Here is a 27223-nt window from a genome sequence, read left to right as displayed (position 1 = left end):
TATATGTGTGCCGCGGAATAAATGTGAATTATGTTGAACTGTTTTTCCCGTTTCGCTTCGTCTTTTCTTTAATTGAATCTCCATCTTACTTCACGTAAAGGGTTGGTAGTGGGCTAAATACGCCCGATAATTAATCGGAACCGTCGAGGTTGACGATAGCACCGCTCGGTTATCCCGATAGTACGGAACGGGTCGCTTAAGTGGCCCGTGTCCGGGGTCGACCTGCGGCGAGGTGCGATCGCCCGGTCTACCCTCCGTGTGGGTACTTAGGTAGGTCGAATTTGGCGAACAACCCTATCCCACGCGGGGGGCCGATTGGCACGATCGTGGAGAGGCCGAAAGGCCCACCCGTGACTAGTTCCCGGCGTTAGTCCAAGAGGGTCACGACGGAATTGTCCGTCCGGTGGGCGACGTGCCGCGATTCGAGTTACGTGGCCGCTCGCACGCCGGCGGGCGCGAATTCGCAACAATATTTATAGGTTGCTCAATGAGGTTGAAGTTCTGGACTATGGTGGCCAAGTGTGGTTAATCACTTTTGCATTGATATTGTTTCCTTTTTTATGTTGGGGAACCGACTTCTATGGTCCTGCACAACTTGACGGAGAAATTGTTTCTGTTCTACCTTGTATTGATGGCATTGTACTCCCCAATAAGGACCACACACCTTTCAGCATCGTCATTTATCACCTTCAAGTGTTAAACCGTCTCCAGTGTCTCTCTCTAATCCTCTTGGAGCTCTCATGATTGGAGTCAAAATGCACAAAAAAACAGCTGGGATTTTGAGGCACCTGAAGTCCATTGTGTTCTTTGTGGAAAAAAAATCTTTAATTGACGTGTCCTCAGATTTCCTCATATTTTTCTGGATGTACTTTGGGAGGTTTATCCCACCTTCCTTTTCATATTATTCATTTTGATTCGCCCTGGGCTCCAGGTACCATAAATCGCACTCGACGAAGAGGGCAACCACCGAGAAAGGTTCACCATAATCATACTTTGCACATATCATGCGAGCCACTTCATTGAGGAACCTCTAAATGTGAATCAATATGGATACAATTTGGTGTGATTAAAAAAAAAATTCTTCTTGTTCTTCTTCCTCTTCCTCCTCCTCCTTTCTTGTGGGTTTAGCCGGGGGAAATTTTGGCCCAGGTCTTCCACGAACTGGCTGGCCAGGCCTGACCTTCGACAAAAATTACGGCAAGAAATTGGAATTTGTCCATGGTGCCGGTGATAGCTTGCCTACTTGGTACAGGCAAAATGTCAGATGACCTCCCACAAATTGCAACAAAAGCAAACTCAACAGATTTTGATTCCTGGATATGTCCTCAGTGAAAGAAAAAAAAAGTCCGAAGGGATCCTCCGGGGGGGGGGGGGGGAGTCCTGAAACCATGGAAATCCAATATGGCCGCCACCCGGCTTCGGGGAAAATGAGAAAATTGTAAAGATTGATATTTTAATATGTAAAAATGTTTTTCTGCATTCTAATTGTTTCTAGTTATGGTCAGTATATTGATATACAAGAATAATAATTATAAAAAAGTGAAATGTATTGAGGGTAAAATAAAAAATTATAGCTTTTTTGTCCAAAAATGTCTTTTTTGTCCCGAAAAAAAAAAAATTTTTTACCTGATACTGATTTTGGCTCCTGGACAAAAAAAAAAAAGAAACGTTGAAGATGAAATCAAGTCTATGGCAATACAATATATTTATGTAAATCATTGAAACATGACAAAATTCACAATTCCACTTGGGGGAAATCACATCTGCCTGATGAAGGTTTCAAAATGAAAATGAAAATTCGCATTAAACTCAGAAACTACATGCATTATAAACTTACTATACATGTTGAGAAAAATCAAGCATATTAAAGTTAGAACTCTACAATGTCATCATCATCCTCATCATTGTCACATGGAGTGTTTGTGCAGCCAGAGCCCCTGCAGTTTCCACAAGGTGGAGTGCACTCAATGTTGTGCTTCTTGCATGTGCATCTCATGGTGCTACATTCAGCCTGGCAGTTGCACCTAATGACATGTAACATATTTTCAGGAGCTGGAGCTATTGATGTCTGAAGTGGCACAAAACCTCGTCACACTTCTGCCAACCCCAGTCTATCGGAGGAAGTTCATCTGCACATCCCTTCCATTCTTGGACTTGCAGATGCACGTGCAGGCTGTGATACTTTGCTGCTTCTGATGTTGGTGGTAACGTTTGTGGTTGCACGTGAGAGGAGCTCGAAGCCACCTTGGCTCAGTACCGCTGATGTCCAGCGTGTCAGTTGACTTTCCGTTGTAGATTATCACCAATGTTTTTTCTCCTGCATCTGACACATCACATACAGAAGCTGGATATGTATCAAAAACCTTGGCTTGCTCACCAAATGTGTTGTTTGCTTTGAACTTTTTGAGGGAAGCTCCCTTTTCAATCCCATGAAGAAGAGATGTCGTGTCGCACCCAAGAACTGCATGTAGAAACAGTATGTGCTTGCATATGTCTGTACCAATCATTTTCTTTGTAGCCTTGATGTTCCAGATGCGAGGCTTCTTCGTGTTCTTCTTTGGCTCGGGACAAAAGAAGAGGTTATGGGATTCTAAGCTTGCAAGGACGAGGAGGTCTGTGTCATCACCAACTAACACAGTGTTGGTGACAGTAGCGGACTACACGGCCTTCAGTACAATCAGGAGATCAGCATCCCCTGAAGCATGGTGTGTCTCACAGTTCTTCTTCTGAAGCTCTTCACTTAACATAAAAATGAATCGCTGTTTATTCTGCCTATTGGCAAGAAACTGTTCCTTCATTGTGAGACGTATGTCAGCTGTAAATGTCAGTCGTGCCAGCATTCCCTTTAGACCGTCTCTGGTGTGTCATGTCCTTCGTATTGGTACTCTCATAACCATCAAACACGACTATGGCATCTCCGTACTTCTTCGTTACATAATCAGTGTACTGGTGGCATATGTCTCTGTATGTAGATCCACGAGACCATGGAATGCGTTGAACAAGTGCCCCACCATCCAAAACATACTGTTTCCCATCATTGGGAATATCGGCTGGGACATCGGATCCAAGAAGATCCCAGATGGCATCAGCAAAGACTGGCTTGTGTGCTTCTCGGAGCTGAAGAGAGGAATCAAAGAGGGCTGGTGGATAGCTGCACAGTTCATATTTGAAGGCCAACTCCAGTTCTTCTGCTGTCTGTGCAACAGTGATCAGTCTCTGGAAGAGGAGTTGTGGGTCAACTTGGACTTGCTCTCCATCAATCTTGACAGATGACTTCATGCCGAGGGTGACAACTTGGTCTTTCCTCTTAAATGTGTACTCGGCAGGTGTTTTCCCATCCATAGATTTCAATATTTTGGCTCCTACAGCATGTGCTGTATCGACGTTGACGGTGGGGTGTGCATGAACTCCAGTGGCAATGTTCCTCAGACGTGGATCACTACTGAACGGATTCCGTTCCTGTAAATACTGAAGAGCTGATAGTATGTCCTTCCAGTCACGAGATTGTCTTGCCTGGGTCATGTCCTTCTTTTGCTCTCCAGTGTTGTGGTTCACACCTGTGAGCTCCTGCATTGCCTGGTTTATTTCTGCACAGGCAGGCATTGATAGTAGCCATACCAGCCGTTGTTGCTGTGTCATTCCTTGCCCTCGTGTGAGCCCCCCCGCTGGTCTTCAAACTTCTCATCATAACTTATTCGATGATCAGGTCAGATGAAAGACCTGCCCACAGGCGATCACTTCGTCGAACCACATGGAACCCCTCATCAAAACGTTGTTGGACATTGGGATGTTGAGTTTTGAGGTTGGACATCTGCTGCAGATACACCCTCGCAGATTTGGCATACAGGTTGTGGCCCGAGGCTGCCAGGTAAGGCAGCATTTCCTGGATGGCCTGTAGATGTGGTGCCCAGTTCCCAGTGCGCTCTGCCCGGATGTATTTGCGTAGAATGTCTAGCATGTCCATATGATATACTGAACCCAGAGCGCTGAAGTTCGAGAATATATCTTTGCAGACTCAGCATGCTTCTGAAGGTGGTCTTTGATTCGTTTCAAGACGTCAGACTTGCATACTTCTTCCACAGACAGTGTCCCAGCCATCAGCTTCTCATAGAGGGTACAAGCTTCGTTGAAGTCTGGATTATTGCTTAGATCTGTATGCTGGTCATGTAGCGGCCTTGCAGCTGCTTCGGCTAAGTCCGGATCTTCATTCCCATTGCCGTCTGATGTTTCAGGTAGGCATGGTAGAGGCGCATTGAGCACATTTGTCAACAGCAAGGCATTGAGAACTGCATAAACAATTAGGTGTGCACGGACTGCGCGGGCAATGGCCTTGCCTCTAAACATATGAATCACTGCATTGGGGGCATATATCAACTCCATCAGTTCTTGAAGCCTGGATGACACCATGAGGTGTCTAATACATCCGAGGAAACTCATCTCTGCGTGGAAGCCGCCCAAGCGTAGGACAATCCCTTTCAGATCACTTCCCATAGGCTCCGAGTTGATGATCATGAGGGCCTTCCACCAGAGGGGCTGATCAAAGGTGATTACTGGAGTGCATGGCATCGTGCATGTTCACTGACAAACATCAGGGTCGAGTATATGCATGTGCTAACAAATTAATATTGTGTGTTAATTATTTCACCAGAGGATTGTACGAATGTCCCTGTATCGAGAAATGTATAGTATGTATGCCTGGGGATACATATTTTCTTGTATGAACAAACTTTCTCAAGTCAAAATTTTTTTTAGGGAAAAAATATCGACATTTTTGGACAAAAAAGCTATAATTTTTTATTTTACCCTCAATACATTTCACTTTTTTTATAATTATTCTTGCATATCAATATACTGACCATAACTAGAAACAATTAGAATGCAGAAAAACATATATTTACATATTAAACTAGAAGGAGAGCACTCAGTAGAGTGCAAAACCTCTGCCACCAATACTGCTAGGTCACTCAAGTGAATTCATTCAATTTGACGTCAACAGTGCTCACAGAGTTATAGTTTGCAACTTTCCCTTTTACTTTTAACTTTTACATACTCAATTAATTTGTCATAGATTCCTTGAGACAGAAATTGATTTTACCTGGGTATATCCACCTAAAGTTCCAAAAATCAGCCGCAATTATAATTTTGGCATGTTTTTTGTTGGAAATCATTTATAACATGTAGAAATGCAAAAAAAAAAAAATCGAAATTTTGTTGAAAAAAAGTTGCAAAAAATATTTTTTTCCCTCCAACAATTTTTTTTTTTGGGGGGGGTTTGGAAATCACTTAAAACATGTAGAAATGCAAAAAAAAATTCAAATATTTTTTCAAAATGGCCACCATAGCGGCCATATAGGATTTCGGACCAAGTCCAAAATCTAATGGCATGATCCTTGGACCATACCTAATCCCCCCACCAAGTTTCGTCGAAATCCGTCGGAGTTTTTCCGTAATACTGTTCACAAACAAACAAACAAACAGAAAGGGGTGAAAACAGTAACCTCCGATCTTCGATGGCGGAGGTTAAATATCAATCTTTACAATTTTCGCCGAAGCCGGGTGGTGGCCATATTGGATTTCCATGAATTCAGGACTTCCCCCCCCCCCCCCGGAGGATTCCTTCGGACTTTTTTTCTGTCACTGAGGACATATTCAGGAACCAAAATCTGTTGAGTTTGCTTTTGTTGCAATTTGTGTGAGGTTGACCAAATATTTTTGCTAAAATGCCTGTACTAACTCTTCATGAAGGACACCTGAGGGTGAGAGTGTTAAAAATCTTAACCTCAAATACAAGGATAACCCAAACGTATGTATCCCATATACAGTTGTGTTTGTGTGTGTATGTGTGTGTTATGACCGTACATTGTGGTGCACGCTTGTACGTTGAAAAAAAAAATGTTCGCATTTCTTGAATTATTGTCTCTTATTCCAATAACTTTTTGAACTCCTCATCAGTGTGCTGTTAATTTGTATACGGTGCCTCCCCATGCAATTAAACCAGGTCGTGTTCATGCAATTGTCACATTAATGAGATTTTGTAATGTACGTGGCAATCTGAGTTAGAAATTGTGGATTGTGCCCAATCCTGCCTGTTCAGGCGGTGCTGGAGATGCCAACTGGTAATTATTAAAGTTTGATTCCATGGTGATGCTGCAGTTGTAATCTGGTGAGTGGTAGTAAGGTTCTGGTCATTATGAAATGAATTTGGTGTACTGTATTGTTGGTGTTCCACCAAACTGTTTCATCATAGCAGTTGCTTGGTGAGCCTGAGGTTTTGTAAATGTTAACATAATATCGGGCACATTCGTTCAAAAGTCTGTAAACTCGCTCATGAAGAATTCACCGTTATGGACAGATGCATTAATTCCCCCAGAATTCCGGATGGGTCAATTTCCCCGCTTCTATGATGTCAATGGCATATTTACCTCCGCCACCAAAGGTGGACGGCAGGTTATGTTTTCACCCATTTGCTTGCTTGTTTGTTTTTCGTCGTTCTCTCCGTCTGTCTGTCTTTGAGCAGGATATCTCAAAACATTGACTGATTCGGACAAAACTTGGTGGGTAGTTTGGGTGTGTGATAAGGACAAATTGATTGGATTTTGGTGAAGGTCCAGATCTGGGTGATCAGTGAGATACAAAACGTAAACTGTTCAGCCTGGCAGAGGTGTGCACTCCAACGAGTGCCGTTCTAGTTACCTCTGCCACCAAAGGTGGGTGGAGGTTATGTTTTTACTCCTGTTTGTCTCTGTCTGTGAACAGGATATCTCAAAAAGTTATGGATGGATTCAGACAAAACTTGGTGTACAGGTTGAGTGTGTGACAAGGAAGAATTGATTCCATTTTGGTGAAGATCCGGATTCAGATCTGAGATAATTTTTCATAGTTCTTCACCATTGAGTGATGGGGCTTTTTGTATACATAGTCGAGGCTCGTAGACGAGCAAGCACATTGATTGGATTGACGTAACAGACAAGAACAGGCCACAAAACATACATGCATAGAGAATAACTTCAAGGATGAAAAACTGTAACATTTGGGTGGCGTTAACGAGGGTATAAAAAGATCTTGGCTGTGAATTGAAGATCTGAGATGGTGAACTGCTGGCTTGAAGACTTGGAGGGAAGAATGAGATTGAAGAGGATGTGGAGGTTGATTCCATAGGTGGGGGGGAAGGAGCTAATGAGTGGAGGTGAGCAGTGGTCTTGGATTTAGGTAGTTTTACCAGAAGATGATTGATTGTGGACTGTGTGAACCCTGCAGAAACCTGGGATGGGGGTGGGGGGAGTAGGGGATAAAGCATGAAAAGAGCAGATGGTGCAATACCAGAAAGGTGTAGAAGACTGAGAGATCACCGACCTGTGTGCGATGGCAAAGTGATAAACCCGTAGACTCAGCTTGAACATGGGAGATTCCAATGATGTAGAAAGCCTTGGTTTCCATAGCGTCAAGGTGAGCAATGAAGCAGGGGAGCCAGCCAAGAGGGGGGAGCAGTACTCCATCAAGCTGTGGATGGAAGCCTTGTCGGTGGATCGGAGTTCACATGTGCCAAGGAAGGACTTTATAGGATGGAGGATTCCTTTCGGCGGCTGGCTTTGGAGGCCAACGTTGAAATGTGGTTTGCCCAAGAAAGATCATGGCTGATAGTGAGAGCCAGGACTTTGAATGACTGAACCTCAAGAACTTGGTGAGGAAAGTAGATAGGAGGGTGGGGTTGCCAGACTGTCCTTTCAAAGAGAGAGTGTGAGATTTGTCAGGATTGACTTATTCCTGGTCTGAAACCAAAATGTTGTTGAGAGATGAGGTTATTTGGGAAAAGGAATGTTTTCATTTCAACTGAGATGATGGATTCCATGACGTTGCTGATCATTTGACGTAAGCTGATAGGTCTGTAGTTGAGGGGATTATTTTTTGCACCTTATTATGTAGTGCAGTGATATTGGCAGATTTCCAACCAGATGGAAGATAACCTAGCACAAATGACGGGGTGAAAAGGGCAGAGAGAGGATGTGCAAGGCCATCATAGCAGGTTTTTAGGATACGTGAGGTGATGCAGTCCAGTTGAGTAGCAGTCAGTCGAGGGTTGAATGAACCATCTGCACCTTCTCAGGTGCAAAAGACACAGTTCAGGAGCATTTGGGTATGACAGGGAGGATGGGTATCGAGAGTGCGGTGTTGGGAGACAGAATTTGGAAGCAAACACACAATTGAGGCATTCGTCATTCTCATGAGTGGAGTCGGCTGTGGTGCCATTTTAGGAGATGGAAGGAGAACATGCACCAGAGACAGACTTAACGAGAAGGGCACTCGGTAGAGTGCATACCTCTGTCACGTAATGCCTGATCCATGAGAACATATCGGGCTCAATAACTTTTTGAAATATCATGCTATACAGTACTATGTCGTTTTTGGATCAATCTCTCAATGGTGAAGAATCATTTTAAAAATTAAATAATTCTGATCCAGATCCGGATTCAGATCTTCACCAACTTCGAATCGATTCGTCGTGGTCACACACCCAACCTGTCCACGAAGTTTCATCCAAATCCATCCAACTTTGTAAGATATCGTGCTATTATACTTGAGTTTAGTCCCATCTCAGTCTCAATGGTGAAGAATCACTTAATAATTCTCGGATCTTCACTAAAACTGAATCAATTCCTCCTTGTCACACACCCAACGTGTCCACCAAGTTTCATCCAAATCTGTCCACAAATTTTTGAGATATCCTGCACACAGCCAGACAGACAGAGGGGTGAAAACAACCTCCTTCACCTTCGGTAGTAGAGGTAACAAGGCACCATCAGGTTTTAGAGGAAGGAGAAAAGTTTGAAAGTTCATTATTGTGTTTTGTCTCTTTTAAGAGTGGACACACTTGTTGCGGACATTTTGTATTTCTGGGGAATGTTTGAGAGCGAGGGGGTGCGGGGGAATGTTTGAGGGCGAGGGGGTGCGGCGGAATGTTTGAGGGCGAGGGGTTGCGGGGGAATGTTTGAGGGCGAGGGGGTGCGGGGGAATGTTTGAGGGCGAGGGGGTGCGGGGGAATGTTTGAGAGCGAGGGGGTGCGGGGGAATGTTTGAGGGCGAGGGGTTGCGGGGGAAATGTTTGAGAGCGTGGTGGTGCGGGAGGAATGCTTGAGAGCGAGGGGGCGTGGGGGGAATGTTTGAGGGTGGGGGGGTGAGAGCAATGTTTCAGGGCGGGGGGAATGTTTGAGTGCAAGGGGGTACGGGGGGAATGTTTGAGGGCAAGGGGGTACGGGGGAAATGTTTGAGGGCGAGGGGTGCGGGGAATATTTGAGGGCGAAGGGTGCGGTGGAATGTTTGAGGGCGAGGGGGTGCAGGGGAATGTTTGCGACGAGAGGTGCGGGGGAATGTTTGCGAGCGGGGGGAATGTTTGAGGGTGGGGGGAATGTTTGAATGCGAGGGGTGCGTGGGGAATGTTTGAGGGTGAGAAGGTGCGGGGGGAATGTTTGAGGCGAGGGAAATGTTTGAGAGCGAGGGGGTGGAGGGGGGTATTTGAGGCGAGGTGGTGCGGGGGAATGTTTGAGAGTGAGGGGGTGCGGGGGGAATGTTTGAGGCGAAGGGGTGTGGGAGGAATGTTTGAAGGCGTGCAGGGGGAATGTTTGAGGCGGGGTGGTGTGGGGGCAATGTTTGAGGGCGAGGGGTACAGGGGAAATGTTTGAGGGCGGGGGGTACGGGGGAATGTTTGAGAGCGAGGGGTGCGGGGTAATGTTTGAGGGCAAAAAACGATATATAATATATCTCAAAAAGTTGTCGACTGATTCGGATGAAACGTGGTGTGCAGACTGGGTGTGTAACAAGGAAGAATTGATTGGATTTTGGTGAAGACTGGATCATTTTTTTTTCCTTCATATTTTTTCAGTGATTCTTCACCAAAAACAATATGTAGCATGATATTTTAAAAAGTTGTGGACGAGTTGTGACAATTAGGTGGATGAGTTGGTTCGGTGACGAGAACGAGCTGATTCGATTTTGATTGAGGTCTGGATCCAGATCAGGTCTATTGGTGGGATACAAAACGTAAACTGTTCACCCTGGCAGAGGTATGCGCTCCACTGAGTGCAGTTCTCGTTTATTATTTGTTACACCGGCTGCCACGAGGTGGCTATCCAATATATATATATATATATAGAAACCTATTGGACCAAAAAAAAAAACAAAGTTTATTCTCTCCACCTGCTTCCTTTTTTGAAGCTGTCCTCTTAAAATTATTTATTATTTTGTCAAGCATCGGGGGGGGGGGGGATTCATATCTTTGACTACAATTCTTGCACCATTCTTTGAATTGATAATTTCCTTATGTCCATATGAAGTTTTTATAGCTCCTACTGACCGAGCCGCAGCGCAGAAAGCTGAACTTGCATTTTCCCTTCACTGCCGCTTTCCATTTCTTTGTGCAATATATGTGAGCAATACTGATCGATGTAAATTCCATCGCAGCTGCTGCAGTAAAATTCAGTACACGCTTCCGATTAAAATGACACGTGACTGGTTTTAAAATTAGCAAATTGCGTGAACGAAACTAATCGTTTTCATGTTTTAAGCTTCATTTTTGAAGATGGTTTTCATCTGTTTGCAAATTCGGATGGGAACGACAGTTCCAAAGCAATTTTGGGGAAAAAAACAAAAACATTTAAAGGGCCTTCTCCCTTAAATAAATAAATAAAATTCGGACGATCAACTGGTATTTATTTAAAATTATTATTTGGCCTCATTGTGCAGTACTGTATATAGATTAATGTATTGAGTCGTGTCATATTTCAAAATTATTATATTTCTTAACAAAATATAGTGTGACGTATATCCAAACAGCAAAGCAAAAATAACTTTGGGTGCGATTGAGGCAGTGGTCATGTTGAAATTGTGTTGCAACGAATGAGCATGCTCTAAAATATCACATGCCTTGGGTTCAATTTTTATACTCTTTCAAATTGTATAAATTTGTATAAACCAGAAGTATAAAAAATTTCCAATTGCCTCTTGAAATAGGTTTCTGGACTATAATAAATAACTGCCCAGCCCCACCCAAACTAGATTATCAACCCCCCCCCCCTCCTCCACCTCCCACCCCTTCATCCTCCTCAGAGCCCTGAGAAGGTACCACATAGAAGGCTGTGGGCTAAGGTGAGGGCTTGTGGAGTGTTGATGGAGTAGCTAAATGGATTGCAAACTGGATTAGTGATAGGAAACTGAGTAGCTGTGAGGATGTTGGGTTGGGAGGTTGTAAGTAGTGGCGTTCCTCAGAGATTCCTTCTCGGACCATTATTTTTTATAATCTATATCAATGATTTGGAAAATGGTATGGCTTTCCAAATTTGCAGATGACACAAAGCTTAGAGGTAAGGTAGATGGGAGAAAGGAAGGTGATCAGATTCAAGAACGTCAAAATACTTTCAGAGATTGGGAAGATTGTCAGATGCATTTTAACATTTGTAAATGTAAGTTGCTGGGGATGGGGGAAAAATAATAAAAATAGGGACTATAGTAACGGGTAATTTTGGAGCATGTGACAAAGGAGAAGGATCTGGAGGTGTTTATAGATACAGGGAGTGAGCAAACAGTAGCATGCCAAGCAGCTATAGGTAAAGCTGATGGGGTTTAGGTTGTATTTATGTCAAAAAAAAAATGAACAATAAAAATTTTTTTAAACTAATATATTTTTGTTGTATTAAGTGTTACATGTGGGTGTAACACACTGGTAAAGTGTGTGCTTGCCCCATTGCTCTCATCTCTACTCATTCACCCCTACCCACATCCTCTCCCCAGGCAATGAATTTCAACTTTATAAACTGTGAGATTGAATCAATATGATGTTGATGTTGAGTCGGCTTGATGGGCCGAATGGCTTCCTCCCTTGTGTATCCTTGCGTGCTTGCCTAACACAGCATTCCTTTGTAGGGACATTTTCATTAAACTGGCCTGTTTGAGCAAGTTGAACACCCTTCTCCAATCGAGATGTGGGAAAACATTGACAAGGCAGCCCCTAACGATTGATGAGAGATAGACTATTTAGACAAGTAGATCCATCTCATCGGCCCTTGACGGTGATTAGAATGACCCATTTGTGTTCAGATTCCAAAATCAAAATGGCGTTTGTTCACAAATAATTTGGGATGAGCAAGGCTGAGTTTCTTATTTTGATCCTTCTCCTTCTTCTCTTCCCTTTTCAGGGTGAGGTCCATTTTTGATCCGATCCAGTTAAATTCTCACAATTTTCCTTCTGTCTCATGCAATTAAATTGTCTCATACAATTTTCCTTCTGCTTGTTTCTCATGTTCGCTGTGTGTTTTTGTTTGTCATAGGCTGCGGGAGGTGTCGGAAAAGCTGAGCAAAACTTCAGTGCCCAGGTAAGATTTTCTTTGGTCATTTTGTGATGTAACTACTGCATCCGACCATTTCATAAGCCAAGGTGGTTCCAACTGTACTGGAAACATAGTTTTTTCTCATGGGTCCCAGAGATTCTTTGCTTTTATGAGATTGCACACATGCACACATGCACACACGATTGCTTTATTGGTTACTTCCACTTTAAGATTTCAGCTTCGCTTGGGGTTCGTTTCTAAATCTGAGTGGTGAATACAGGCCTGGGGGACGAACACCCTTCAACCCGATTTCTTGATGAAATTTGCGAAATTGATCCCCCTACCTCCCCCCCCCCCTCCAACCATCTATAATATAAAAGGAGCTCTGTCTCGGCATGCCTGCGTCCGTCCATCCGTCCCTGCCTGTGTATTTCCGTCTGGCCGTCAACAATTGTCCTATAGGGGATACCACTAATCCAGCTTAATCTGCAAACATCATGGTATACTGTAGTTGAGTAGGGTGAGGATTGATTGGCTGGTTTCAATTTACATAAAACAAACTCTTCCTCCATCTCCTTCATTTATAGTAATGGTGGGTCTCATTCAACCCCATTTCTAATATCAACGAGAAGGGCACTCGGTAGAACGCATACCTCCGCCACGTAATGCCTGATCCACGAGAACATATCGGGCCCAATCAATACACTTTTGAAATATCATGCTTTCCAGTACAATATCGTTTTTGGCCTTCTCTCTCAATGGTATATGCCTGCTGTTGGCTTCATGGTTAGGGTGTCGGGCGTTGGATCCTAGGGTCCTGAGTTCAAATCCCGCTTAGCTGTTGAATTAATACCAGGTGGGGTTAACTCGGCCTGTCATCCTTCAGAGGTCGGCAAAATGACTACCAGCATGCTGCTATACTGTGTCGGAGTGGTGACCCGTCCAGGATTGTGCCCAACATCCAAGGAGACTGCTTAAGCAGCACCAACGCTCTGCACAGAGTATGGTCCCAATCTCCTATCCTCCTCAATGGTGAAGAATCGCTTTAAAAATTAAATAATTTTTGTATTCAGATCTTCACCAAAATCGAATCAATTTGTCGTGGTCACACACCCAACCTGTCCACCAAGTTTCATGTGATTCTGTCCACAACTTTATGAGATATCATGCTCTATATTGTTTTTGGCCCTATCTCTCAACGGTGAAGAATCACTTTAAAAATTCTAGTAGTCGGATCTGGATCCAGATCTTCACCAAAATCTAATCGGTTTGTCCTTGTCACACACTGAAGCTGTCCACAAAATTTCATCCAGATCCGTCCACAACCTTTTGAGATATCCTGTACACAGACAAACAAACAAACAAATGAAAAATCGTGCTTAGCACGACACTTGGCAAATTAGTTGACCCTTCCGTGTGGTGGTCCAAGCTGTAATGTAATGGAATGTGTGGTGTTTATTTGTTCGTACATTAATAGAATGACGCGACGTCACAAATAACAATCAGGCGTGCGTTGTCATGGTAACGACAGTAGATTGAAAATTTTCACAACTAATTTAATGCCACCATGTAACATTCAACAACTTATCATCGGTGCTTGTTGCCTTCATTCTGATCGTAGAAAATATTTGAAAATACCCAGGAACATTGCTTTTCAACCAGCTTTACGATCCCGTTATCAAGTTTGAAATATCTTGTAAAACAAAAAAATGTATTTTATATCTTTTTCATGTTTTGGGTGACCCTGACCTTGACCTTGGGTCAATTTCGATCAAACTTTGTACACATGTTAATATTACATGCATAAATAGACAGTATAAGTTTCAATATAATAAGTGCAAAACTGTTTGAGAAATAGCCATGTGTAATTCCCAAAATTACCCATTTGTTTATCATGGGCGATAATATAAAGTGATCCAGAATGCAGATCCTGATCTTGAACATCACCAAAAGTCACATATCTTTTTGCACTGCGGATTTCTATCAGCTGTTAAAATTTCATCCAAATCGGTTAAGAATTGTGACCTGTAGAATGAATAGAATTTTTTTTAAATCACGCCAATAGCTAAAAACTTTGACGTCATACGCTTGCGAAAAATGAGCATAATTTGTATTAACATGCATTTTAAAACATTCAGATATTCCATTGGTTTGTTTTGGCGTCAACAGGAAGTCGCTACGACTTCCGGTTACTGAGTTATGTTCAAAAGCTTGTTTTCACCTTTTTTGACGTAACGTGACGTTAAGTGCGATTATGACGTGATTTGATCCCAGACTATTTCAGCAAGATTGGCTATCACGTGTTAAAATTTGAGAACGATTGCTTCAGTAGTTTCGGCTGCACACGAGCGTAAATATTTTTTTAAAATGACGTCAATAGGAAAAACTTTGACGTCATACGCTTGTGAAAACTATGCGTAATTTGTAATAAGATGCATTTAGTAATCATTTAGATATTTGAATGAAGTTTAATTTGGCGTCAACCGGAAGTCGCTACGACTTCCGGTCACTGAGTATGTCCAAAAATGTGTTTTCACGTTGTGTGACGTCACGTCGCGACGTTTAATCTGATTAAGATAGGGTTTGAACGCAGACCGTCTCAGGTGGATTGCCTATCAGGTGTAAAAATTTAAGAACGACTGGTCCAGCCGTTTGGGCTGTAGACGACCGGACAAACAAACAAACCATCAAACGGAACAGACCAACATACTTGACAAAATCGAAGATTTCGCCAAGTAACAAACACAGACAGACAGAAAGGGGTGAAAACATAACCTCCTTCACCTTTGGTGGTGGAGGTATTTAAACGCTCACTGTATTCAATACTTGTTTTCTTGCCAAAACGAAGTTTTTGCAAGGTATGTTGGTCAGCTTGTATGTTTTTTGTTTTTTTTCATTTTTATTTTTATTTTTTTGTTTATCTGTAATCACGTATAAAAAATTCTGCAGAGCACAGTTATCATTGGAAATTTTTGTAACTTCGCATATCAGAGGCCTATAGAGGTCCCTTTCAGCGCATAAAATTTTGAAGGTCAAAGGTCAAGGTCACTTTGTCGCAAATCAGGGGAGTCGACGAAACCCTTATTTTTTGAGTAATTTTGATCGGATCGTCTTCAAACTTCATGGGAATATAGTTCATGGTCTGGCGCTCAGCTGATTAATTTTTGGTGGCGATTGGCCTTGACCTTCATGGTTCGCGCCTGAGGTCAAACATATTTGACCCCAAGGTCAAATTTTCAAGTTTTAGGAACCATATCGTGTAGTACCTCAAATTGAACACATTGAGTGCTTTCTAGATATGTCAAGCTTGAGACATTATGTCGTCATTTGGTGACGTTATGAGGCAAACGCATATTTTTCATGGTTACTCTGTTGAACGATTCTCATCGGAATCTCTCGTAGGCAGATATTCCTCAAGGAGTCGCTCTTGGGGGATAGCAGCTCTGTTCTACTCAGTGTGACCTTAAAGAAATCACACGTGGTCACCTTTTGGCAAGATACGGGTCATTTTTTTGTTTTTTGTTTTTTTCAACATTTGCATTTTATTCTTATTGCCCTATCAAACAGCATTTCCAATTACACATCGCCTTTTAAAGCATCATAAAGCAGGTAGCTCTACCTATTGCAACACAGGTGAGAAAAGGATACGAACAAAAACGCAGCTGATACTGTATTCAAGTTTATTCGCATGATTTTTAAAAGGTGAAAGAAAGATAATTTTTATTTATTTTCTCTGGAAGTGACAGGTCTTGCATTCTAGTTTTGAAAACGGATAAATCAGCTCCCATTTTTTTTATCCCCATGCTTTTTGAAAAAAAAAGGGGCGTGTTGTAAACAACTGTCGGTCACACTATCTCCTCCGAGATGGTTGTGCAGAAGTTTACCACACTTGGTAGTTATGATCACCACATGGCAAGAAGGTGCAAGCGCAGCATCATTTTTGGCACCACTTCCTGGGGTGGGATCGAAAGGTCAAATTCAAAAAATTGCAATTATGGACACATTTTTAAACACTTTAAATGAAACTTTGTATATGCAATCAACCTTAGTGGATGTATGAAATATGTAGGTTTTAAAAATTTTATTATTATTTTTAACCCAAACTTTGATAGGTTATTCCTGGTGGAACTTTTTGCCATCTTTCAACCTTGGGGAGTGTATGAAATATGTAGGTTTTAAAATTTTTATTATTATTATTTTTAACCCAACTTTGATAGTCGGTTATTCCTGGTGGAACTTTTTGCCATCTTTCAACCTTACTTTAGGGTGGGAAGTATGGGGAATTGCGATGGTGCATCATCGAATTCGCTCTTCTTGTTTTTATTTTTCAAAAACTCGAGATGCATCCATTTGCATCACGTGGTCAAGCCATACTGTGTGCGCGTGTACAACATACTCCAAATGAATGGTATCATGGTTGCAAAACACATACCAAAATGATTTCTTAACTGTAAATTTCTTACCCAGTTTTCCTATCGTGTGTGTGTGTGTGTGTGTGTGTGTGTGTGTGTGTGTGTGTGTGTGATGTTTTTGTGGAGCTCTACTGGAGCTTTCTGATGTGGAGTGTGACATATCAAAATGATCGTCATGATCTCTTGAGTTGATTTGGCTAATTAACCTCAAATAACCCAGAATAATTCCCATGTTTTAAATGTTGAGGTCTATAGGGAAACTATATAGATACTTCCATGGCATGACATCCTAATTACAAAAGAAATAACAAAAATAATGAGCATATTGTTACAAAGCGTACATTAATTAATGCTGATCAATTATAAAGTAATATAATTTAGCAATAATAAAAACAAAGGTGTAATCCCGCCCTGGCCAAAGCTCATTTGGGCTTCGTGAAAAGCTAAGCTAATCCTCGAGCAGTACAGCAGGCAGGTATGCGACAAGGCCGTGTGAAGACCAATGAAAATTTGGTACAATGGAACAATGGGCACGTGAGCATTTCAAGTTGGACAAAATTAGCCAAGTAGGAGTGGATAGATGTTATTTTATTTATATATATATATATATATATATATATATATATATATATATATATATATATATATATATATATATATTGCACATGCATACATACAATGCTGAAAAAAAGTCTCCACCCCCTTTCAAATTTTTCACCTTTTGTTGCCTTATCGTTTGGAATTATATCAGACTTTTCTTTCACCTTTATTTACACATATCCCACAACTTCCAAATGAAAAACAAAGGAAGCATTCAGAGGAAACTTGATGGACAGGTTGGGTCTGTGATGAGGAAAAATGTATTTCATGTTTGTGAAGATCTGGATGCGAGAACTTTTTTTCTTCAAAATTTTAAAGTGATTTTTCCACCATTGAAAGATTAGAGAGAAGGACATTGGGACCATACTCTGTGTAGTGTAGAGTGTTGGTGCTGCCTAAGCAGTCTCCTTGGCTATTGGGCACAATCCTGGCCGGGTCACCACTCCTACACAGTATACCAGCATGCTGGCACTCATTTTGCCGACCTCGGAAGGATGACAGGCCGAGTTAACCCCACCTGGTATTAATTCAACAGCTGAGCAGGATTTGAACTCGGGACCTTTGGATCCAAAGCCCACCACCCTAACCCAGGCCCGTCGCCAGGGCTTAGTATTAAGGGGGACATATGAACTGGATGGGGGGGGCACAATTATAATATTTAATTTTTTGATAACCTGGTATGCTATTGTATTCATGCAGCATTGACACATCTATACTGAGGTTGCCGTCGCATACTAACCAAATTGATCTCAGCAAGATTTAATATGTTCCGATGTTTTTGGCCTAAAATTATTTGAATGCAGGAGAGACGCAACAAACTGGCACATTCACAATGCAGATATTCAATGATTAGACAATTGTCACCAATTCATGTGAACTTATACAAGGTGTTAAGAATTGGCATTAGAAAATTAATATACCAGAGATACAATGACTAAACGGGGGGAGGTTGGCACCGGAATCAGTGAACTTTCAAATAATATACAGTAGGCTTTGACCTGCGATCATCACGTTAAACTAGCAACAGCAAATACGACCAGCCTGAAGATACCACAAAGTCTGCATTTAAAGCAGTCAATTACACAGAGGTAAGGTTATGCACAAAGTACTAGATATGGGATATGCAAAGCACCAAACACAACATTTAACTTAAACATCAGAAGTACAAAGCAGCCGACCACGGCGGGTGCTGACCACAACCACAACCGCAACCTTTTTCCTTTTCTTAGCCATTTTCGTATATCCATGTCTTTTTCTACTGCTGTTAAGACACTGTCACACCTTGACGATTTAGCCAGCAATGGCAACGTATAAAAATGTATGTAAAACGTTGGCATACGATGAAATTTTTATGTTTTTTTTTTTAAGTTTTGGTCGTATGGATAATATATTAGTAACGGGCACAGAACGTTTCGTTGTCTTATAGATAACTTATACCAACGAATGCTTAGCCTGTTGTCGGCGTTCACAACCTATGCCCAACAATAGTTTAACTTAGGCATAGAGCGCTGCACGTATTGCCGACGAACTCGTGGCGTAGCCTGTTAAAAACCTGCCGCACACCGATTTAAATCATAACCGCCTGAGAATTGGAAGTGTCAACCACGCAGTCACACCTTGACGATTTAGCCAGCGTATGCCGACCTATGAAAAATGTGTCTAAAATGCTGGCACGCGTCGAATACGGTATGGGTAACTTGTGTATACGTTAAGAGCACGCTGAAAAACGATGAAGTACGCTGTCATATTTCGTGGTACGTCTCGTACGTCGTGAAATTTCAAGCATGCTGAAAATTTTACGACGTACTCGCCGTATGGCTCACACGTTCCGTTACGCTGGGAATAAGTTGTAGGCACGATATGCGATCGTTGACACACGTCGACACAAGTTCCTTGTAAGTTACTCATAAGTCGAAACACGTCGAGGTAATGTTTAGCATACCCGAAACTTATTTTCTCCGTCAAGGTACATTTTCTTTTTTCTCCTTGGCTCCGTGAAGGCACGTGACGAAATATCTGAAGTTGTTGTTTTTTTTGTTGTTTTTTTTTTTAGTCTATCACGAATTTTAAAATATATTCGGACATTTGCTTTTAAGTTTCGACGTCGACGTGACAATATCCTGAAACAGAAAATATTCACAGATGAGGAACTAAGAATAAGACATGAGCAAACTGAAGAGGCAATCGGACGTGACGTAACGGCACGTGATGAAATATCGGAAGTTATTGTTGTTGTTGGTTTTTTTTTAAACGCTGCCAATACGCCATTATACGGTAGCTGTAAATTAGAAACACGTACAGTAAGTTCTGTGGTCGTCCGGAAGACGTCAATCAAATACGTCAATATGCGTTGGAGGTACGTTACACATAGGTTCAAAGCACATTACTCATAGGTTAGAAATAAGTTTTGGGTACGCTAAGCATTACCTCGACATGTTTCGACTTATGAGTAACTTACAAGTAACGTGTCTCGACGTGTGTCAACGATCGCATAACGTGCCTCGACGTGTGTCAACGATCGTGTAACGTGCCTAAACACGTTACTCATAGGTTATAAATAAGTTTCGGGTACGCTAATCATTACCTCGACTTATGAGTAACTTACAAGCAACGTGTGTCGACATGTGTCAACGATTGCATAACCATAACGTGCCTACAACTTATGGCCAGCGTAGCGGAACGTGTGAGTCATACACTGGCATACGTCGTAAAATTTCAAGCATGCTAAAATTTGAGGACAACCGCAAAGTACAACAATGAAAGCCAACGTACTATGACGTATGGCAGTGTTTTTCAGCGTGCTCTTAATGTATACAAACTTACCTATAAGGTATTCGACGTGTACCGGCGTTTTAGCCCAATTTTGCATACGTCAGGCATACGTTGGCTAAATCGTCAAGGTGTGACGGGGCCTTTAGCTAGCGCTCTCCGTGACTCGTCCCTCGTGACTCGTGTCACTAATCTCGCGACTCGCGAGATTTGACGGTTGACTGTTTTATTTATTAAATGATGCATGCATCAAAAAGAGGTTTTATCTGCATAATTTCAAATGTAAGCACGATTGCAAACACACATATTTTTAATTTTTATTCGAAAATAATTTTTGTAAGATGGAGGGTTGTGAAGGTCACACGGTGCACTTCATCTTTAATTATGTTAATTTTTGTCTTTTCCTTATTCATATTATCATATTATGACTATATTACATTTATACCTAACTTACAACCAATCAGGTAACCTGCTTAATAGGGCCTCCATATTGAAGATGCTGATTGGCTATTCCTTAAAACTAAATGGTCCACGATATATATAACCACCCACTTCATCGATATTCGACACGAGGTCTAGCGACTGTCTGTCGTCTTGGCTGCTGGCGTTGGTGCTTGCGTTATTATCTTTTATCATGTGGGCTTGGACTGTATTGTCTTGCCAATTGCTTTTGGAGATGTGCTAGCAAGCGCACACTTATCTCTTGACTGTTATTCAAAGAAGGATATTATTAAAGAACAGTTTATCCAAGAAGGCCTTATTATTCACCACGTTGAACATCTGGAATAAGGGTTTTAGTTCACACAGGTGAACTCTTAAACAGCAAGGAGTTCACAGTGGGTGCTCGTCCTTAAACACGAAGTTGTTCACAGGGTGCAGTAGGGCATAAATGGGTGGCGTACAAGTGGGGGGGGGGCACCAGATGCACCATGGGGGGCATTGCACCCAAATGCCCCCCCCCCCCAGCGACAGGCCTGCCCTAACCATTAAGCCAACACCAGGCATATTGATAGATTGGGCCAAAAACAACATGCTGTATTGCATGATATTTCAAAAAGTTGTGGACGAGTCATGACAAAACTGGGTGGATGGGTTGTTTTGGTGACAATAACAAGGTGATGTGATGTCATGTTGGTTCAGGTCCACATTCAGACCCAACCTCTCAGTGGGATACAAAATGCAAACTCTTCAGCCTGGTGGAGGTATGCACTCTGCTGAGTGCTGTTCCAGTTTTCCTATTGATTAGGATTTTTTTCCAGGATCTTTGCCTGTCACTTATGTTTCACATGCATGGACAATGCCAAATTACCAATTAAATGGCCAATTACCTTATTATCCTGGCAAAATATGGTCTCATCTTGTTTTGGTTTCCCAATTTTAGCTTTTAGAGAGGGAGAGACAGGATTTACACCAGGCTGTTAGCCTGACTACAGAAGGGCCAAATTTACTGGTATGTTATCTGAAACACATAGCCTGGTGTTGGCACAGTGGTTAGGGCAGCGGCTTGGGATCCAAAAGGTCCTGAGTTCAAGCCCCGTTGGGCCACTGAATTAATACACCAGGGGGTTGACTCAGCCTGTCATCCTTCCGAGGTCGGCGAAATGAGTACCAGTGTACTGGGCCGGTGTATACCCCGGTTAAAATAGGTGTACCATATCCCTGTGTCGTAAGAGGCGACCAGGGTTGCATCAGGAAGGGCATCCGGCGTAAAACATGTGCCAAATCACTATGCGGATCATACGGATGATCCGCTGTGGCGACCCTAACGGGAGCAGTCGAAAGAAGAAGAAGAAGAAGAAGAAGAAGAAGTTATCTGAAACACATTTCATGATGCGCCACCCTTTGTTTATAGCTAGTTTCCTCTCCTAATATTTATTGAAGCATGCCAGGAAGCTCATCAGCCTTGTGCAGCCAGCTTAGCAAATTATGGTGCAGTTGCCACTCCTAAATGGGTTTTGAACAGTCTTCGATTAGTTGACTGTGTATTTGTTCCCATACATCCAAGTATGTCATGTTGAACATACCATGACAGCTCAGTCTCCACCTTGACGGCTACATAGTACATAGAGATTGATAATGCACAAGGAGAGATTTAATCCTCGGGATGTGTTGATACAGCTTGTGACAGCGGGGCATCTTACCAGCACAATCATTACCTCACCCTTTAATAAAGTTGTTTTTATTTTGTATTAGCCGGGGTACCCAGCATTATCAGGTGCTATTCTAATCGTGTTGGCATTTTGAAGAAATCCATATTTGATATTTGTTTATATATAGACAGGGGCTGCAAAATAGGTATACAGTAATGATATACTGTTGCATTCCTTACCGTATACCTACTTTTGCAGCCCCCTGCATATATATATATATATATATATATATATATATATATATATATATATATATATATATATATATATATATATATATATATAGTTACGGTTCCAGGAACCGTATGCATTCAAATATACAGCTGACCCACAGTGAGTTATGCCGTTAAGTATATATTAGACAGATTCCCTCCTCATGTTTAGTGGGAAATCGAAGGGGTGCGTTGCGATGTTTTTTTAGTTAGGGTAATAAATCTTTATATCCCATTCCCCATCACGATCCACTGTCCACCTGCTGTATCCGAAGGCCCTTTGGCCGGGGCAAAATCTTTGTGTGGTGGCTTCTTCTTGACGAGTCCAGACACGCGTGGAAGGGGGGGATGGGGGGGGGGTTCTCCCCGCATGGCCGAAACCCTGCCCAGAAATGGAGGCCCTGTCCAATCAGGACGGACAGTGGCGTCAGCTTCACCAAGGCCCCTCCCTTGGACACATGGACACACATGGACCGACATGGAACGTGTAGTGGGGACGTAGATTAGCGAAATTACGAAGCGATCCTCAGCGTAGGGTCCTTGGCTGGAAGATAAATTACAGCACCATCCTGAGAGGGTAGAGAGAGTATTCTGTGTTGGTCGGCCATGTCATCTGGAGTCTGAGGTTGGAGAGAAACAGCGTTGGAGCGAGACAGTGGTTGGAGTGAGACGGTTGGAGCCGCGGGTTGCCAAAGAAAGAAAGAGGGTCGTGATGCAGAGGGTCTGCCCGCGTCTCACCTCGGTGGCCCGTCTGTTGCACTGGTTCGAGGGCGCCCGATCTTGACCGGGTCTCTTGTGGGTCCTGTCGTCGGCCCTGATCCCCGTCTCAGACTCCGCTCGACTCCACCCGGGCTCCTTCACGGCACGGTCTCTGCGCGTGTGGCTGTGGGCCGAGCTGCACGACTACTGACTGGTGCCGCACCACGGAGCATCCCTTCCCTCCAACGTGCAGGTACCCCAAAAGAACTGTGACCTCAGCTCACCTCCCTCTCTGGCTGCAGGGGTCCTTTGCAATACACCTGGGTTTATTTTCGTCTGAGTGTGTGGCGCTGTCTTTAAGTAGAACTGTTTAAGTGTTTGATCATTGTAAATCTTGCCTGTATATCCTGTGATAAGTCTGCTCTGAGTCCTTTTGTAAGTTGATTGTAAATAAACCATTATTAGAAATGTTCCCAGTTCGTTTTCGTCTTTTCCTTCATTGTTCCAGCATGGTTCGGATCTGAGTTTAGCCGGGTTTTTATACCCAATAATCTGTTCATCCTAGCCGGTACGTTCTTGGCGGGTCTGCTCTGCTGCATCCGAACCGGAAAGGTAGTTGGTAGAGTGATCCGGTTCGGGAAAGACGTACTGAAGGTGTGGTTCCCCGGTAGATGACACCGCGTGGTTAATTAGGTAAATTGGTTCTCGACAAAAATACCCGACGCTACACGGTGGAGGTAATTGCGTCCGCGGTCGGTTAAGCGACCCGCTGCCTCACGGAATTATCCGTGAGCGACGGCCTACATTTCCGGGAGTCTGGTGGGAGACGACGTAATTTTCCCCACCTTGCGGTCGTTCTCACCACCGGACCTCTGGCCCACAACAATATATTGTGGGGGCTGAAAACGCTTCCCTATACCCACTAATCAATGGGGTTGGAGATCATTACCTCCACCACCGAAGGTGAAGGAGGTTATGTTTTCACCCCTTTTTGTCTGTTTATCTATTTGTCTGTGCAAAGGATAACACAAAAAAGTTTGGATGGATTCGGACAAAACTTGGTGGATAGGTTGGGTGTGTCACAAGGATGAATTGATTCCATTTTGGTGAAGATCTGCATCTGGATACAAGAACGATTTAATTTTTAAACGCCATTCTTCACCATTGAGAGATGGGGCCAAAAACGAAATATGGCATGACATTTCAAAAATGTATTGGACCCAATATGTTCTCATGGATCAGGCATTACGTGGTGGTGGTATGCGCTCCACCCTTCTAGTTTAATACTGTATTGACTTTCACATCGCTACAAAGACTGAAGCAAAATAGAGCGATATAACAAAAAATAACATACGTGTGTGCTTATATGTATGTATGTATATATATATATATATATATGTATGTATATATGTATATATGTATATGTATATATATATATATATATATATATATATATATATATATATGTATATATATATACACAATAGAAAGGAATCCCCAAACATCCAACTTTAGAACGAATTTTTCAGCTTAAAACACCCCCCCCCCGCACCCCTCCCTAGGCACTCGCTGATGAACCTCTGAAGGTTTAACGAAGATCTGTTTGGCCATCTCTGAAAAAAATGGCCACACACACACACACGCACACTCGCACACATACACACACTCCCCTCTCTTATAGTGAAGATATGCGTATTAGTGACATTCTAAGGAATACTCATGATAATTAATTCCATTGTAACAAACACCGATGCTTTTGCTGGGGAGTTGTTTGAACACATTAGCAATGTGTATGTAATGTGTAATTCATTTTTTTTTCTTTGATCCCAAAATGTGTTGTCATTTCAGATAAATTCACTTGATCTCTCTTTTTTATGAATCTGTTTAGTCCTGTTATGGTCAAACGGTAACTGTCAATTGAACTGTGCAAGGAGAAATGTGGAATTGTTTTCAATTGGGTTTTATTTTTATTTTTATTTTTATTTTTAATCAGATGAGCATTTAAAGAGAGATTAAGTAAAATTCCTTACTATGGCTACATAATTAGCCATGTAAATTTTGTGTCCATTTCTTGTGTTTCTAGTTGGGATGGCAAGGTAGCCTTTGTGGTATGCGCACTTGGCTCTGAGCTGTCAAGCCAAGGTTGCATTCGCAACCCATCTCTAAACTGTCACCCTGGTGTTTTACAGGCAGGGTGATTCATCAATGTATGTGCGTCCCTCATATAGACGTTAAATGGGTGTCCCGTCTGCTGGCATTAGTTTATGGACGTTAAAAATAGCACTATGTCCTTGACATGCCTGGTGTTGGCTTAATAGTTAGGGTGGTGGGCTTGGGAACCGTGGATCTTGAGTTCAAATCCCCCTCGGTGTTTAATTAATACTAGGTGGGGTTGACTCTGCTTGTCATTCTTCCGAGGTCAGCAAAATGAGTGCCAGCATGCTGGTATCCTGTGTCGGAGTGACGACCCGTCCAGGATTGTGCCAAATAGCCAAGGAGACTGCTTAAGCAGCACCAATGCTCTGCACAGAGTATGATCCCAATGGATGGATGGATGTCTTTCGTGAAGAGTAGGGGAGCTATTGCTGCTACCCTGAACAAATTACAAATTCTTGCCCTAACCCTCGTTGAACGTCAGGCCTGGATTACTTGGATCAAGCTCCCGCCAACCAACCCCGCATGAACGTGGGGAAAATTGTTGCCGTTGAAGAAGAAGAAGAAGATTCCGTCAATCTTTAAGTTTCACTGCAAAAATTGTAGTCGCATCAATGACATTGCTTCAACCGGTGATTAATTTTTTTGATCTCGAGTATCGTACTTAGCTGTACCTTCTTTACATTGGTGATACTAAAGGATTTTGTGTTTATTTGGTTTGTTTAATTCCAACTTGACATCCACATGTTTCTGGTTGTGTTTTTTTTCAGCCATCATGTCTTGAGCTCTCTGGAACAGTTTACAATAAGGCAGTGTGTCGTTGGTCCTGGACATGCCGCCTTTTTACTTGAGGTGTGTTGCTGTGCAAAGCTTGGGGCTCTGTTACACTGCCCTTGTGTGACAGGACAATTGAAAGGGGGAAATGATTGGATGTGGGGGAGGAGGGGCTGGAATTGGTTTTATGTGATTTATCTACATTGTAAAATGAGTTCATGTTTTATATCTCTTTGTTTGATTTGAGCTAAATATCAACATTGATAGAGTAAGACTGCAGGTACTTGAATGTTTGTTTGATGTTTAATTTGTTGATATTCTCCATGCTTATCCACAGTTGCCAAATTAAAGTTAGTCTGACTTTGTAGCTGACACATTGTCATTATGCGATGTGTGTGTCATGTGACAGGATGGACGCGTCTGCAGAATTGCCTTCTCCATACACCCGGAGCGCCTTGACCTGGGAAAGCCAGACAGCTCTGACAGGTAACTTTAATAAATATGCATTTGGCTCCTTGAATTATTTACCTAACCCACAAATGCATACTAAGACTGTGATCGTTTATTTACAGTTTTTTGTTTGCCCCCATGCTTAAAGTATACCCTTGCCTGTACCATGAAAGTGAGGTTACTTATGATGGGATAGCTGTATGCCACACCAGGGCATGAAATTCATGGTGGCCATGACGGAGTTGCCACGATTCCTTCCTCTTTGGTCGCATTTTGTTGCAAAAATTAACTTGTTTACAGCCATTTTGGCCTTGCCTTCTGTAATTCCTGTTTGCAATGCCCTCTTTCCTTTTCTGTCTCAAAAAGCATTAACTGTGAAAAGTGAGGCTATTACAAAAAAAAAAAAACACAAGGTAATTCTTGATCAGTGCTGCTCTCTCTTTTATTTTATTATTATTATTATTATTATTATTATTATTATTATTGTTATTTTCAAACTGTGATGATAGGTTTCAGGCTACAGCGGCTGTGAGTGCTTTCCGTGTTCACGGTGGGTACTAGTGCTGCAGTTTGCTTTAAACATACATATACCACTTATGTAGCTTGGTTTAATAGTAAAAGTGGCTGGCTTTAGATCTTAGGGTCTCAGACCTTGGTGGATACCACAACGCTTACATTTACTGCATT

The 27223-nt window shown here is 42.4% G+C and overlaps 1 protein-coding gene across 1 annotated transcript in view; it reads left to right on the top strand.

The window, feature by feature from the left end:
- The window catches only part of UBR5 (ubiquitin protein ligase E3 component n-recognin 5), a 219616-nt gene that overhangs the window by 7061 nt on the left and 185332 nt on the right, over positions 1-27223 (top strand). Inside the window, 3 exon segments of the mRNA XM_085846879.1 lie at positions 12317-12361; positions 26083-26164; positions 26496-26572. Coding sequence (XP_085703005.1) covers positions 12317-12361; positions 26083-26164; positions 26496-26572 — 204 coding nt within the window.

The sequence above is a fragment of the Eptatretus burgeri genome, chromosome 11 (genome assembly GCF_056783735.1).
Source record: "Eptatretus burgeri isolate ZD-2024b chromosome 11, Ebu_testis_v1, whole genome shotgun sequence".
NCBI lineage: Eukaryota > Metazoa > Chordata > Myxini > Myxiniformes > Myxinidae > Eptatretus > Eptatretus burgeri.
The sequence above is the reverse complement of the archived record's forward strand: the minus strand, read 5'-3'. Positions and strand labels throughout refer to the sequence as shown.